A 14,537-nucleotide genomic window follows, 5' to 3' on the forward strand; every position below is an offset into this window, starting at 1 on the left:
AATGCACAAGTCTTCCTTTTGACCCGTTTTTGGAAGGAAGGGGCGCCCCCTGGCGCACAACGAGAGCATTGCAAGAAATGAGGGATGTAGTGATTTGTTTTTATTTATTTTTTTAAAATAAGAATAGGTTCAATAAAGAACATTATCTGCTTAGAATAGAATAGAATGGAATATAACCATTAGAAGACATATGAACACAACCCTGTACAGTGGATGCTTGGGTTGCGAACGTGATCCATGTGGGTTGCATGTTTGCAACCTGCAGTGTTCGCAACCCGCGTCTGTGCACGCGCAGGTTGCGATTCGGCGCTTCTGCACAAAGCGCGATTTAGTGCTTCTGCGCATGCGCGACTGCCGAAACCCGGAAGTAACCCGTTCCAGTACTTCTGGGTTTTGGCAGTCCGCAACCTGAAAGAAGACTGTAACCCGAGGTATGACTATATAGGGAAGCGTTTTAATGGGTAATGTTTTCTAATGTTTTTATGTATGTTAGAAACCTCCCAGAGTGGCTAGGGCTACCCAGTCAGGTGGGCAGGGTACAAATATAGAATTATTATTATTATTATTATTAGTGAGGAATATATGAAATACTTCAAACAGTCCATACATAGGACTCAAGTCATTCCACTATGACACAGAGGTACTGTTTACCTGGTTAAAAAGAGTTGTACGGGTATTAACACTGGTGTGATTATAATAAAGTCCTGGGACTTACCGGGGTTATAACTTCATCTTGAGTATATCCAGGAGCAGGTATAGATCCCTCTGGCTCCCTTTACTTGACTACCTTGCTTTTTCTCCCCTCCTCCCCTTGGGCCCCACTGCCCAACATGGCAGCCCAAGAAAGAGACACTTTTAAAATGCCTCTGAAGAAGAAAAGAATCCCCTCCAAGGGCCTGTCCAAGTGGCAACTTCCTCTGCTTTTGCTGTGGCCCCATGTGCGTTGGCAGAAGGCGTGAGAAAATTGAAAATGAATACTTGTAGCAGCAGCAGCAGCAGCAGCAGCAGCACCTCCATTGGTGTAGGGGACTCAAAAGTGCAATTCTTGCTGTGAGAACCCAACCTCACCCCCCATTGCTACTGTCTGAGGACACGGCTGAAGCTCTGTGGGCAAATGTGGACTGTGGGGGACTCTGTGTCGACTGACGCATCACCCCTCATGACCCTCTGCTCCCGTATGCTGCTGGCTTGCAGGTGCTTAGCTGCTCAGTGGAATAAACGGCAGTTCATTCATTCCAGGTCTTATTCGTTTCAGGTATTCTCAGCATGATCATCATCCGGACGCTCCGGAAGGATATTGCCAACTACAACAAGGAAGATGACATTGTACGAGAAGCGTGATGTGCTTGGGGCTGTCAAGTGGGGTGGGGTGGGGTGGAGAGGGAGTGGAGACCCTTCCTTGCATCTTGAGAACGTTCCCAGACTCTCCTTTTGAGAAGGGTAGAGGGGAGGTAGCCAAGGAAATGGGTAGAGAATGTAAGAAGAGCTCAGCTGGATTAAATCTGAATTTATTCAGCACTGGGTTTCCCATAACACTGGTCTTGAAAGACCTACATTGGCTCCCAGTACATTTCCAAGTACAATTCAAAGTGTTGGTGCTGACCTTTAAAGCTCTGAACGGCCTTGGTCCGGTATATCTGATGGAGCGTCTAAACCCTCCTTGGTTCAGCCCGGACACTGAGGTCCAGCACTGAGGGCCTTCTGGCGGTTCCCTCACTGCAAGAAGCCAAGTTACAGGGAACCAGGCAGAGGGCCTTCTCGGTAGTGGCACCTGCCCTGTGAAACGCTCTCCTACCAGATGTCAAAGAGAACAACAACTACCAAACTTTCAGAAGACATCTGAAGGCAGCCCTGTTTATGGAAGCTTTTAATGTTTGATGCATTACTGTGTTTTGATATTATGTTGGGGGCTGCCCAGCGTGGCTGGGGAGGCCCAGCCAGATGGGCTGGGTATAAATAATAAATTATTGTCAGCCAGGCGGATGCCTCTGGGAAGCCCAGTGGAGCAAGGCTGAACCTGGAGGTAGCACATAGCTATAATGTCCAGTAGCCACCTGGTCCCTTTCTGCTGTTCACCTGAATGATCCCCTTTTAAAAGCGCTGCTGTGTCTTGTGGCATCAAATTCCATAGCTAGTGATGTGGGTAGAGAGTCCCTTGCTAGTCCAGAGTTTATACTGGGGCTTAACCGCTTAACAGCAGATTCTCAGCAGACCTTGCCAGGCCTGCCTTCTCATTCCTTGCTGGGGAGAAACACTTTTCAGCTGCAGCCAGTACCCAGAAGGGCTTTAAGGTTTCGTGAAATGTGGTGACTCCCTGCAAAGAGCAGAGCCCTGGGGGAAGAGAGGACATGCTCTGCACATCTCTGTGGCAGTAGGGGGAGAATAGCAGCCCGTTTTGTGGGGCTTGATTTCAATCCCCCTGTGTGTCGATTTTCCCTGCAGGAAGACACCATGGAGGAATCTGGGTGGAAGCTGGTGCACGGTGATGTGTTCAGGCCGCCTCAATATCCCATGATCCTCAGCTCCCTCCTGGGCTCCGGAATCCAGCTCTTTTGCATGATCCTGATTGTTATTTGTGAGTATCCCACCTGGGGAGCCTGGGGGTGCTTCTTTGGGAAAAGGGGGCAGGGGAGAAGAGACTCTACAGGCTAAGGAGGAAGACAGCTTGTTGAACAAGCTGGTGCCTCTGTGCTGGGAGGTGTGGCCTTACATCAAAGCCCTTATGGCAATTGCCAAGACACCTTGTTACATCTGCTCTGTCTGAATTCTGATGCTCAGATGTCAATTTCCTCTTGAAGCCACTTCCTGACGGCCCCCACCCCCTTGAAAGACCCCTTTGCATTCTAGGGAATCGTGGGCTGTTGATAGTTGTTTGCTTTAAATGTATATCGGAGCTGTTTAGGGATTATGTCTCCTAACTGTCTGCGGACTGTCTTGCCAGAATGGTGCATGCTCTAGTTATCTCCTGCTTGGACTACTGCAATGCGCTTTATGTGGGGCTACCTTTAAAGGTGACCCAGAAACTGCAACTAATCCAGAATGCGGCAGCTAGACTGCTGACCGGGAGTGGCCGCCGAGACCATATAACGCCAGTCTTGAAATACCTACACTGGCTCCCAGTACGTTTCCGAGCACAATTCAAAGTGTTGGTGCTGGCCTTTAAAGCCCTAAACGGCCTCGGCCCAGTATACCTGAAGGAGTGTCTCCACCTCCATCGTTCTGCCCTAACGCGGAGGTCCAGCGCCGAGAGCCTTCTGGCGGTTCCCTCATTGTGAGAAGCAAAGCTACAGGGAACCAGGCAGAGGGCCTTCTCGGTGGTGGCGCCCGCCCTGTGGAATGCCCTCCCATCAGATGCCAAACAGAAAAACAACTACCAAACTTTTAGAAGACATCTGAAGGCAGCCCTGTTCATGGAAGTTTTAAATGTGTGACATTCTAATGTATTTTTAATCTTTGTTGGAAGCTGCCCAGAGTGGCTGGGGAGACCCAGCCAGATGGGCGGGGTACAAATAATAAAGTATTAATATTATTTTCATGACTGCTCGCTAACCCACTTCAAGCCTGTTTGAAAAAACAAGTGGGGATAGAAAAGTTGAAAAATAGTGCCGCGGTGAACAAATGTGCTTTGTGAATACTCAGCAAAGCACACACACCCCTTCTCAGTGTGCAAGGGCTCTCTTTGAATTCTGGCAGGTGGGCTTTCTGCAGTGGAGTATTGGTTTGTGAGTGGTGGGCCTTAATACTCCTCCTCTTGCCTTTCAGTTGTGGCCATGCTGGGGATGCTGTCTCCTTCCAGCCGAGGTGCCCTCATGACCACAGCCTGCTTCCTCTTCATGTTCATGGGGTAAGTGGTGTGGCTTGTCCTTTGCATCAGCCACCATCCCTCTGCCTGACCTGTGATGGGAGGTAACTGTTTCTCCTCTCTGTGTCCTCTGCACTAGGGTTTTTGGTGGTTTCTCTGCTGGCCGACTCTATCGGACACTGAAAGGCCACCGGTGGAAGAAAGGGGCTTTCTGCGTAAGTGATACTGATCTTCACAAACCCCAAGGGACTTGGGAAAGTGTGTGAGGGCAAACTGCAGAGCCTCATTTGTTTCTGATGATGAGATAACCACTGTGGCTGTTGGAAGGGGCCCTGGCATAACCTTGGGATAGAGTTGCTGGGGGTGTGATGCCTTGGAATCTGACTTTTGCATTACAACACAAAACAGGCATAATAGAAGAAATTAGGCTTTGGACAGGGATAAAGGGCACAGTGAAAATGATTTCTTTCTGCCGCCGCCTGTTTTATTTATCGTTGGTGGGTTTTATGATATTGATTTATTTTGTTCTAGATTTTTATTGGGACGTGGGTGGCGCTGTGGGTTAAACCACAGAGCCTAGGACTTGCTGATCAGAAGGTCGCGACGGGGTGAGCTCCCGTTGCTCGGTCCCTGCTCCTGCCAACCTAGCAGTTCAAAAGCACGTCAAAGTGCAAGTAGATAAATAGGTACCACTCTGGTGGGAAGGTAAACGGCGTTTCCATGAGCTGCTCTGGTTCGCCAGAAGCGGCTTAGTCATGCTGGCCACATGACCCGGAAGCTGTACGCCGGCTCCCTTGGCCAATAAAGCGAGATGAGCGCCGCAACCCCAGAGTCGATCACAACTGGACCTAATGCAAATTGAGATGAGGATGATTCCTAGCATTTTAGGTAGGTAGGTGGGTGGGTAGGTAGATAGGTAGCAATTTTATGTGTTTATTGCTGGAAGTCTCTTTTGATAAAACTGAAAGGAAGTACCTTTGAGCGTGCAGAGACTTTGCACTCCTTCTCCCGTTGCAATCTTTACAACAATCCCGTGTGGCTGGTCAATATTGTTATCACCGTGTTGCCGTTGGCATGCACCCAAGGAAACAGGGGCAATTGGCAGGCCCCCAGCTGGCTCCAGCCCACCGGCCGGTGTGCCGGGCGAACTCCGGTCCTTGGTGCAGCATAAATCTGCAACCCAGGCTTTAGAAGACGGAGCATGCTATTCAGCAGAGAAACGCTGCGCAAACAGAAGTGGCAGGAGAGGCTGTGTGAGCATATTCACAAGCAGGTTTATTCAGCGTAGATCAAGACAAAAGGAAACATGTCTGATCTCCTTCGTGTCCAAAGCAAAACAGAAAGCTGTACACAAACGGAAGTTCCCAGCATACAATGCTGGTGTGTGTTACAGACATGGGACACGCAACAGTCCCATGTCTGTTCCTTAAGATGGAATGGAACATCCCAACAGTTGCAGGTGCTGAAGCAGTGTGTGTTGAGGGGACTAATCTGTGGCAGATCTGGAATTTGAATCGGGGCTTTGTGAGTCATAGCTTGGTCTGTGGATCACCGGCTCTCGCAGGGGCTCTCAGGCTGCTGCCTTCTGCACCTGGTGCTGTGAAGTGGCGTAGGAACTGCATTAGGTTCCTTGAATGAGCCTTGATGACACCGTCTGCCACTGTCATCATTCAGCCCTTTCTTTTCTCCTTGCAGACAGCCACCTTGTACCCAGGAGTCGTCTTTGGGATATGCTTCATCCTGAACTGTTTCATCTGGGGCAAACACTCGTCGGGAGCGGTATGTATCTTCCCAACTCTCTTTGCTCTCTCTGGAAACACTTGGCTCCGTCTACTCTTTTCTAACTCTTACATTGATAATTAGTGTGTGTCTATATGTTCTGAGACATAAGAAATGTTGGTTAGCTCCTTTTAAGCTTCTCATATGTTTTGCCTTCCCTAATATACACATAGGGACGTGGGTGGTGCTGTGGGTTAAACCTCAGAGCCTAGGGCTTGCCGATCAGAAGGTCAGCGGTTCGAATCCCCGCGACGGGGTGAGCTCCCATTGCTCAGTCCCAGCTCCTGCCAACCTAGCAGTTCGAAAGCACGTCAAAGTGCAAGTAGATAAATAGGTACCGCTCCGGCGGGAAGGTAAAGGGCGTTTCCGTGCGCTGCTCTGGTTCGCCAGAAGCGGCTTAGTCATGCTGGCCACATGACCCAGAAGCTGTACGCCGGCTCCCTCGGCCAGTAAAGCGAGATGAGCACCGCAACCCCAGAGTCAGCCACGACTGGACCTAATGGTCAGGGTCCCTTTACCTTTACCAATATACACATACTACTACTACTACTACTACTACTAATAATAATAATAATAATAGTAATTTGTTTCTTGTACCCCCACCCATCTGACTGGGTTGCCCCAGCCATTCTGGGCAGCTTCCGACAGAATATAAAAGAACATAACAAAACACGAGACCTTAAAAGCTTCCTGATGCATTCTGTGAAATTATCTCCCTCCCCTCAGGCCCCACCCCCAAGAGGATGCTGCCATTTCTGTAGCTATTAAAAAAGACATTTAAGAACAATTTTCTAAATCTTGATTTTTCCAAAATATTCTGTGAAATACCCAAGCAGGGCACATTTTGAACATTAGGAATTATGAAACCACGTTAGCTTCCTGGTGTTGCATTCATTTCCCCCCTGCCAGGCGAGTTCTCTTAGACTCACCTTCACCAATCTGGTGTCTTCCAGATCAGGGAGCCCTTTCTGGCTGGTGGACCAGATCCTTATCTCCTGGCTGCTCCTGGGCCAAATTTGGCAGATGTGCAGAGCCCGGGATCCAGTTGTGCCGGCCACACCAGTCTTTTCAAGTGCTTTTGCCCAGCAAGGGAGTGTGTCTTTGAACTGTGACAATGCCTCTTGCCTGCCAGCTTGGGGAGAGGGGTGTGTGGCTGTAACCGTGCATGGAAACCTCTGGCTTTTATGTGGGCTACTGCACCAAAAAAATAAAACAATCTCACTTGTTTCTCTATCTTCACTGCCATTATTATGTGGTCCCCCAAAGGCTTCCCATCAGGGAATGAGGTGCTTGGACTGCCAAAGGTTCCCCACTCCTTCTCTAAAGAAATGCTAGGCCATAGTATCACCTTGCGAACCTTCCGTCTCGATGCTCTGGGGCAAAGGGGTGGCTCCAGGTACATCTTGCCTTGCCAGGTCCCGTTCAGCCATTGCCGCACCTTCTGCCAGCCACCCGTTCTAAGAGTTGGGTTGCCGTTTGCAGGTCCCTTTCCCCACCATGGTGGCTCTCCTTTGCATGTGGTTCGGCATCTCCTTGCCCCTAGTCTACCTGGGATACTACTTTGGATTTCGCAAGCAGCCTTACGACAATCCTGTGCGGACCAATCAGATTCCAAGGCAGATTCCGGAGCAGAGGTGGTACATGAATCGATTCGTCGGGTGAGTGACCCAGAAAACCCTTTCCTGCGCAGCTGGGCCAAATGACAGTTGGGTAGCTCTTTTCTTTTCTTCTTTTTGGAGATCAGTGAGCAAATTGCTGCAGAAAAGTTTGGAAAGATCCTTAGGCCCTCCCACTGCCAGCTCAGGCAGTAAAGCATGAGACTCTCAGGGTCATGGGTTCAAATTCCACAGGGCAGAAAGATTCCTGCACTGCAGGTGGATGAGCCAGATGACCTTTGGGGTCCCTTCCAACTCTACAATTCTAGGATTTGATGATTCTGAATATGAGCTGGAGCACTGCTGCTGCTGCTGCTGGGTTTGGGATGACGTTCAGTTGAGCTACCCAGAATTTGATGGCTCCGTCTAAGGGCTTATTTCTAAAAGGATGTGTTGTTCCGTTGCTGGAAGGGAAGGCTTTCTAGTGAGGGCAAGCAGTTTTGCCTCTCGGACGGCTTATCTTGTCATGTATAATCATAGTTTAGAGGTCCCGGGCCCTAAGGAAGTTAGACTATCCTCCACCAGGGCCAGGGCCTTCTCAGTCATGGCTCCGACCTGGTGGAATCCTCTGTCCCATGAGACTGGGGCCCTGCAGGATTTAACTTCCTTCCGCAGGGACTGTAAGACAGAGCTATTCTGCCTGGCTTTCAATTTGAACTTAGCCTGATCTTTTATTCCCCTCCCCTTCTTTCCCTCCCTCTCCCCTTTTTAATATTACCTGCTCTGGGATCCCACAGCTAATTCTCCCCTGGCCGCCTCGCTGGCCCAAATAGGACTAATTTAGCCAGCTAGCCCTGGTGATCATCTAATGTTTATTGGATGGATTTCCCCCCTAAATTGACTTTTGAATTCTGAATTTATTATTCACGTTTTATACTGTATTTTATGCTGTTTTTTGTTGCATCAATTAGGTGTTTTAAATTTGTTGTTAGCCGCCCTGAGCCCGGTTTTCTGAACCGGAAAGGGCGGGGTATAAAGAAAATATTATTATTATATTATTATATTGCTGCCACCACCAGCACCCCAGTCAGCTGGATCACCTGCAGCCAACCAGGGTGGGGCTCAGGCACTTTGAGTGGCAGAAAATGAAAAGATGGTAACTGTAGCTCAGTGCCAGATCATATGTTTTGGAGCCAGGTGATGCCAGGTTCAGTCCGGGTCATGTCCTGTTGAAAGGGTCTTGGATTACAGAGTTCAGAAAGCTGCTGTTTGTCAGTTTTGTCACCAACTCTGTGCTGGATGGCTCAAAATGCTGATGGTACGAGGGAAGCTTCCTAACTTTCTTACAGCCCCAGAGCTGGAATAGATGGGAACACAGACTTATGGATGGCCACTCCCCATAGTAACCGAATGAAATACTAGTTTCTGGGCGAGGAAAAGCAGCCTAGAGCTGTTGCCTTCAGGCCCTGCTTGTGGGCTTCCTGGAAGCGGCTGGCTGGCTTTTGTCAGAAACTGTGCTTGACTAGATGGCCTTGGCTCTTATCCAGCTGGCCTGCTCTTAGGTTTGCAATGTGTGCAGCCCTAACTAGCATCACCGGATCTACAGCTGCTCCTACAGTAACCAAATTCTGTCTCTCATCTTTAGGATCCTCATGGCTGGAATTCTGCCTTTCGGAGCCATGTTCATTGAACTTTTCTTCATCTTCAGCGTAAGCGCCATTGCTGCTCTCTTCTTTTCTAACATGGGCTTCCCAGACAGATGCACCATATGCCTTTTAAAGAGTGGTGTTGGGATGGGGTCTGTCAGAACAAACAGGACTTTTATTCAGATCTGGCACCTCTCAAGTGGTTGTCATTGCTGTTCTAAGAGAACCAGGGAGAAGTTAATGGTGAGCTCCAGCCCCTCTTTTTCTAGAAAAATAGCACTGAGAACAAGAGTGTTTTTGGGTGGGTGTGCACAGGATGAAGAATGCTTGCTGTTCCTTGTCAAGTCTTCTGGGCTTTGCACTCTAGGTTGAGATGTGGCCCTGCAGAGCCTTCCAGTATCAGTCGTGGCAGCCCCAGATATTGAGCTGCAACATTTTGCTTCTTTAACTGTCTCCAATTGGGGAATGCCTTGCAAGAAGGGATGGGTGCAAGACAGAGATGCCTTTCATGAGCGTAGAACGGATCCAGGATCCCTTACAATTCTCCTGAGGAAATGGTCCAGCAGAACAGAAAATGCAACTTAGTTCTGGGAGACCTGTCTAGAGCCAACTCGGTTACACAAGCAATTGAAGAATCCCCCGATTCTTTGAGGAAAAGCCATGGTTAAAGTGGAGAGAGTTGGCTAGAGGTTTGTGATGTAGGTTTGCTTTGCTGCCTTTTTCTGCGAAGCGATAAGCTTCTTGTGTATCAAGAGCTGTCCCACCATACTCATGTCTCCTCCTTTGTGCACATCTTCTTCTCTCGCATCCAGGCAATTTGGGAGAACCAGTTCTACTACCTCTTTGGCTTCCTCTTCTTGGTGTTCATCATCCTCGTGGTCTCTTGCTCCCAGATCAGCATTGTCATGGTGTACTTCCAGCTCTGTGCAGAGGTAATAGAACAGATTAATCCTGGGGTTGTCGTTGCGGGGTTGCAGGGAATGGAACCCAGTGCCTCAAAAGGAAACATGGATCAGATTTAGGCAGAGAGACAGAGCTCCTGTCCTCAAGTATACAAGCCAGTTAATATTTTCATCTGAATTGCTCAGTAATGCTTTTCCAGAACTGCACAAGAAAGCCAGCATATCCTGGAGGAAAGTCGGCTTTTCCCTGGCATGCTAATTTTCTGTGTGCAAGGAGGGCTCTTGGCTTGTGTTTCTGCGAGGAAGAATTTACACTTTCACGTGTCTGGAGAGTCTGGCTTCAGCTTGCAGTCTTGCCTAGTTTGAAGAGAACCGCAAAACAGTGCAAAACAGTGGGTGCCCAAACACGACTGGGCACCTGCGAGGGTTGTTGAGAGTGCTGGCAGAATGATGCTGTATGTCTTTCCTTCGTTTGGCAGGATTACCGATGGTGGTGGAGGACTTTCCTAGTGTCCGGAGGTTCTGCCTTCTATGTGTTGATTTACGCAGTCTTCTACTTTGTGAATAAGGTACTGCTGCTATTTTCACCAGATCTGAATCCTACACTCAGTAACTATTTATTAGGCTGCGATATCTGGTCAGGGAGGCTGTCGAGTGGCAAAACTTGCTGCTCTTGAGCACTTCGGGTGGGAGATAAATAAATACTTTTTAAAAAAAATTATACCCCGCCCTTCCCTGTTCAAAAACTGGGCTCAGGGCAGCTAACAACAAATTTAAAACACTTAATTATAAAGACAGCATAAAATACAGTATAAAAACATGAATGGCAATAAAATTCAAAAATCAATTAGATAATCCCCAGGGCTAGCTGGCTGAATTGGTCCTACTTGGGCCAGCGAGGAGGCCAGGGGAGAATTGGCTGTGGGGTCTCAGAGCGGGTGATCTTCATAAAAGGAGAGGGGGAGGGAAGAGAAGGGACGGGAAATAAAAGATCAGGCTGAATTCGAATTAAAGGCCAGGTGGAATAGCTCTGTCTTACAGGCCCGGCGGAAGGAGATTAAATCCTGAAGGGCCCTAGTCTCATGGGACAGAGCATTCCACCAGGGTCGGAGCCATCACTGAGAAGGCCCTGGCCCTGGTGGATGTTCCATGATACACAACATGGTTGAGGTGGGAGGCCAAGCGAGGTTCCCACCCTGCTTTTCCTTGGGTTAGGAGGGCTACTGCAGAGGCTTTGGCGCACGCTTCCTCTGCCCTGACCTCCTTCTGGTTCTCTCTTGCAGCTGGACATTGTCGAGTTCATTCCTTCCTTGCTGTACTTCGGCTACACAGCTCTCATGGTGCTGTCCTTCTGGCTCTTGACGGGGACCATTGGCTTCTATGCAGCCTACATGTTTGTCCGCAAGATTTACGCTGCTGTGAAAATAGACTGAAGATGCTCTGGCGCCACGTGGCACAAAGCAGCTGGTCCCCTCTGTTTCCTCCTAGGAAGGAAGTGGGGAACTCTCACTCTCTCTCCCTCTCTCCTGTTTCTCCCAAGGAAACAAAACCCGGCTGGAGTGGGGGACACAAGGAATAAAAATAGTTCAATTTTTTGGAATGTAACCTTTGGCACAGCGTCCGTGGAATCGGGTTTCTTGGTGGGGAGGGTGTGTAGATACTTTGCATTTTAACTTTTATCCTATTCTGGTTATAAGGGATTTATTTTCTCTCTTCTTCTTTTTTAGCCGAGACGCATTCCCCTCAATGAGTAATCTTTCTCCCGCCTCCCTTTTCGTCTAATTCATTTTCTGTAATGACAATAATAGGAGATTGCAATGGTTACAAATTCACGAATGAGTTTGGGGAAGATTCATCCTTTGGTGATGGCACAGCGTAGCCTTTTGCTGTGCCTTTGCTTGGAGCGAGACGGTAGAAAGAAGGTCTGCTGCCGCCTCATCATGCTCCAGTTCCGGCAAGTGCAGTTTTCTCACGGAGGGCTCTCAGACTGCCTCCCCTGGGCTGCTTGATGCTGGGAGAGTCACAGTTCAGACGGTGGCAGACACCTATTGTCTTAGGACGCTCACTTGCTTTGAACCACGATAAACTGATGATGTGGAACCACTGCCTGCTGAAAAGTGGAACAGGCCTGCAAACTGGAGGAAGGCTACTTGGAAGTCCTGGGGTAACCCCAGGGGATTTCTCAACACTGGGATTTGGGTGAGGTTTAGAGACTGGAAAACGTGCTCTGTTGTTCATGTGCCAAGGAATCCATGGCTCAGATGTTGGGAACTGCTGCTGTAATGTGCAAGAGAGGGGAGGGAACTGGGAGAGCTCTGTTCCCCTGACCCCAATGTCAAAAGAAAGGAATTGTTCTCCCTTCCTACCCACACCCCTGCACATTTGGCCACCCCCCTTTACTCGCTTGTCCAGTTCTGTCTCTCCCTCCAGAAATTGAAGTGCGTTGGCAGCTTTACTCTCGACTTCTATGTGAACTAGGTTACGTAGTCACAAGACCAAGGTTATACTATCAAATTATATTTTAGCCAAGCACAATGGATCTCAGTCTCCCTTCTCAGAGACAGGAGCACCCCGCTCTCTCTCCCGCTCTCTCTCCCGCTCGTAGTGCGCTGCGCATCGCAAACGAGCCTGAATCAATTTACTGGGAGATGGTTGTAAACACTTCCTTTGATAAACAGAAACTTGCTTATTTGTAATCAGAATTACAATACTGGATTATTATTATTTTCAATTGCTGAAAATTAGGTCTAATTGTGGAATGGTCTAGTTGCAGTTTTCTGCTTTATGGACGCGCTGTTCCGGCAAAAGTGGGTATGCCATGGGTGGGGTAGGGAGGCATGCACTGGGGGGGGGGGGGCATTTTTTCCATGGAAAATTAATCTCTTTGGGAACACATATTTAAGATCGTTAAACATGCATTTGTCATCAATGATGATGCCTCTTATGTGTGTCTTAATTTACCTGCCCTGTGGTAACTGCAGGAAACTACTGGGGTGAGCCTGCAGACTAGCCTGCAGGCTCACAGGGAATGAGGGGCTTGCTTGGGCATTGCTCCTCTGCCCACCCATTGCTTCCTTGCCCCCCACGCCAAAGCCACGCCAGCCACGAATCAAGCAAAAAGGGGGAGCCATGGCACTTACTACTTTTGCTATGGATCCCTTGGTGAACTCTGATCTGAGCTACCATTAGGGTACTTGACTAGGGCCTGGAGTCTACTAATTCTGCACACTAGCAGAAGCAGAGGTGTGGAAGAGTTCCAGCTACTGCAACAGGCTCCACCACCCAATGCGCCCTTGCAATTCATTCTGATGAATTGGGAGAAACCCCAGAACAGCAGGGCAGGGAGGAGGGTGGATTGTTCCGTGTGGGAAGTAGGAAGTCTTGCGCTGACATAATGATCAGAAGAGTGCAATGTTGATTTATTCCCCAAGTCCTTTCTCCCCCTCCATTTTCTTTTTCCAACCAGATCTGCTCTATCCCTGGCCTTCCACTATGTTTCTTGTATTTTTTAATGTATTGTTTGAGCCCAACTGTAAATAAATATGCTGTTGTTGTCATTGTGTCTTTGATTGTGCAACTTTAGCCATGGGTGAGCTGTCTTAGGTTTCCAAGTTGCAGGTGACATAACTTGCATTTGCTCCGCTGTTAATCATTCTGATCACATCATTTGCCCAAAACTATGTTCTGTGAGAAGGGAAACTTTGCCAAGGACGTCTGAGCTGGCAAGAGGAAGAATGCCCATCTTCTCCCTGCAGGACAGCCATTCTAGAAGCTACCTGATGGCTTCATTCCATTTCCGGGTTGGGTGGGTCTCCTTCCCACCTGAGTCCCTACTGCTTCTATCCTTGAAGGGATGAGGTTCTGAGTAGTCCCTGTCTCACTGAAACCATATATGGAGTGTTGGGTTTACCATTTAGTTTCTAAAATATTGCCTTTAAATGTATGGAATAAGTTTGACCCTGCCACAAACTTGAAAAGGTCTTATGTCATTCAAGGTGGTATTTCAAAGCCCCAAAAAAGATCAAGACTTGGGGAAGATCTCTTATTCTTTGCAAGGGAGAGAAGTCTTATCAACAGTAATTTTATTAGTCTGTTATATTCCATGTCACTGGCATTTAAATATAAACAAGTAGGACCAAAAACAAAATGTTGCTGTATGTCCCAACCCCTCTAAGCACTCGTTTGTTCAGGGTTGAAGCAGCAAGTTACTTCCTCCACTCTTGTTCAATCAATCCCGCCCCGCCCCCCAGTCTTATACTTTTCCAGCTAACAATTCACAAAGGCTTCTTAAGCCCACTAAATATGTTCACTCTACATAGAAGTCTATCTAGGAACCACTATTCCATTTGCAGGTGTTTGTTTCATAGTAGCACACACTCAGCTTGCTGTGGCTGGCATCCATCTCTTTCAAGAGAAATAAGAGTATACCTTGGGGGGGGGGAGTCAAACCGCTGGAGAATCACAGCACCTGCTGTGGCAGCCGAAAATGGTAACTCGGACCTGCTACCTCCCACATTATTTTTGTTGTGTTAGCAGCACTGAAGTGACGTCCCCAGGGTGCGAGCCTGGACAGTGTATGGAGGTCCTGGGCTGCCCGGACAACAGGACGCCCCCCCATGGATGCTGGCTAGTGAAGGGACTAACGTGCAACAGTTGCCTCACCCCGGGCAGCGGCAACCCATGCTACACCCCTGGGATAGGTTTCTAGGGAAGAGCCAGAGGCTCCAGCAGGATGATATTGAATATGGATCCTGAGTATATACAACCTGCGTTGTTCATAGGTGTTCCCACTCCCACAAACAAACAGCATAGC

The 14,537-nt window shown here is 48.6% G+C and overlaps 1 protein-coding gene across 2 annotated transcripts in view; it reads left to right on the forward strand.

Moving 5' to 3' along the window:
• TM9SF4 (transmembrane 9 superfamily member 4) overlaps positions 1-13,281 on the forward strand; it is a 36,714-nt gene extending 23,433 nt beyond the window's left edge. For both annotated transcript variants that reach the window (XM_028735598.2, XM_028735597.2), the window contains exons 9-18: positions 1,256-1,326; positions 2,443-2,575; positions 3,763-3,844; positions 3,942-4,017; positions 5,498-5,581; positions 7,064-7,239; positions 8,822-8,885; positions 9,635-9,754; positions 10,204-10,293; positions 11,008-13,281. In XM_028735598.2, coding sequence (XP_028591431.2) covers positions 1,256-1,326; positions 2,443-2,575; positions 3,763-3,844; positions 3,942-4,017; positions 5,498-5,581; positions 7,064-7,239; positions 8,822-8,885; positions 9,635-9,754; positions 10,204-10,293; positions 11,008-11,157 — 1,046 coding nt within the window. In that variant the 3' untranslated portion in view covers positions 11,158-13,281. The remainder of the gene's footprint in view (positions 1-1,255; positions 1,327-2,442; positions 2,576-3,762; positions 3,845-3,941; positions 4,018-5,497; positions 5,582-7,063; positions 7,240-8,821; positions 8,886-9,634; positions 9,755-10,203; positions 10,294-11,007) is intronic.
• Positions 13,282-14,537: the final 1,256 nt, after the last annotated feature.

Source organism: Podarcis muralis, chromosome 5 (genome assembly GCF_964188315.1).
Source record: "Podarcis muralis chromosome 5, rPodMur119.hap1.1, whole genome shotgun sequence".
Classification (NCBI taxonomy): domain Eukaryota; kingdom Metazoa; phylum Chordata; class Lepidosauria; order Squamata; family Lacertidae; genus Podarcis; species Podarcis muralis.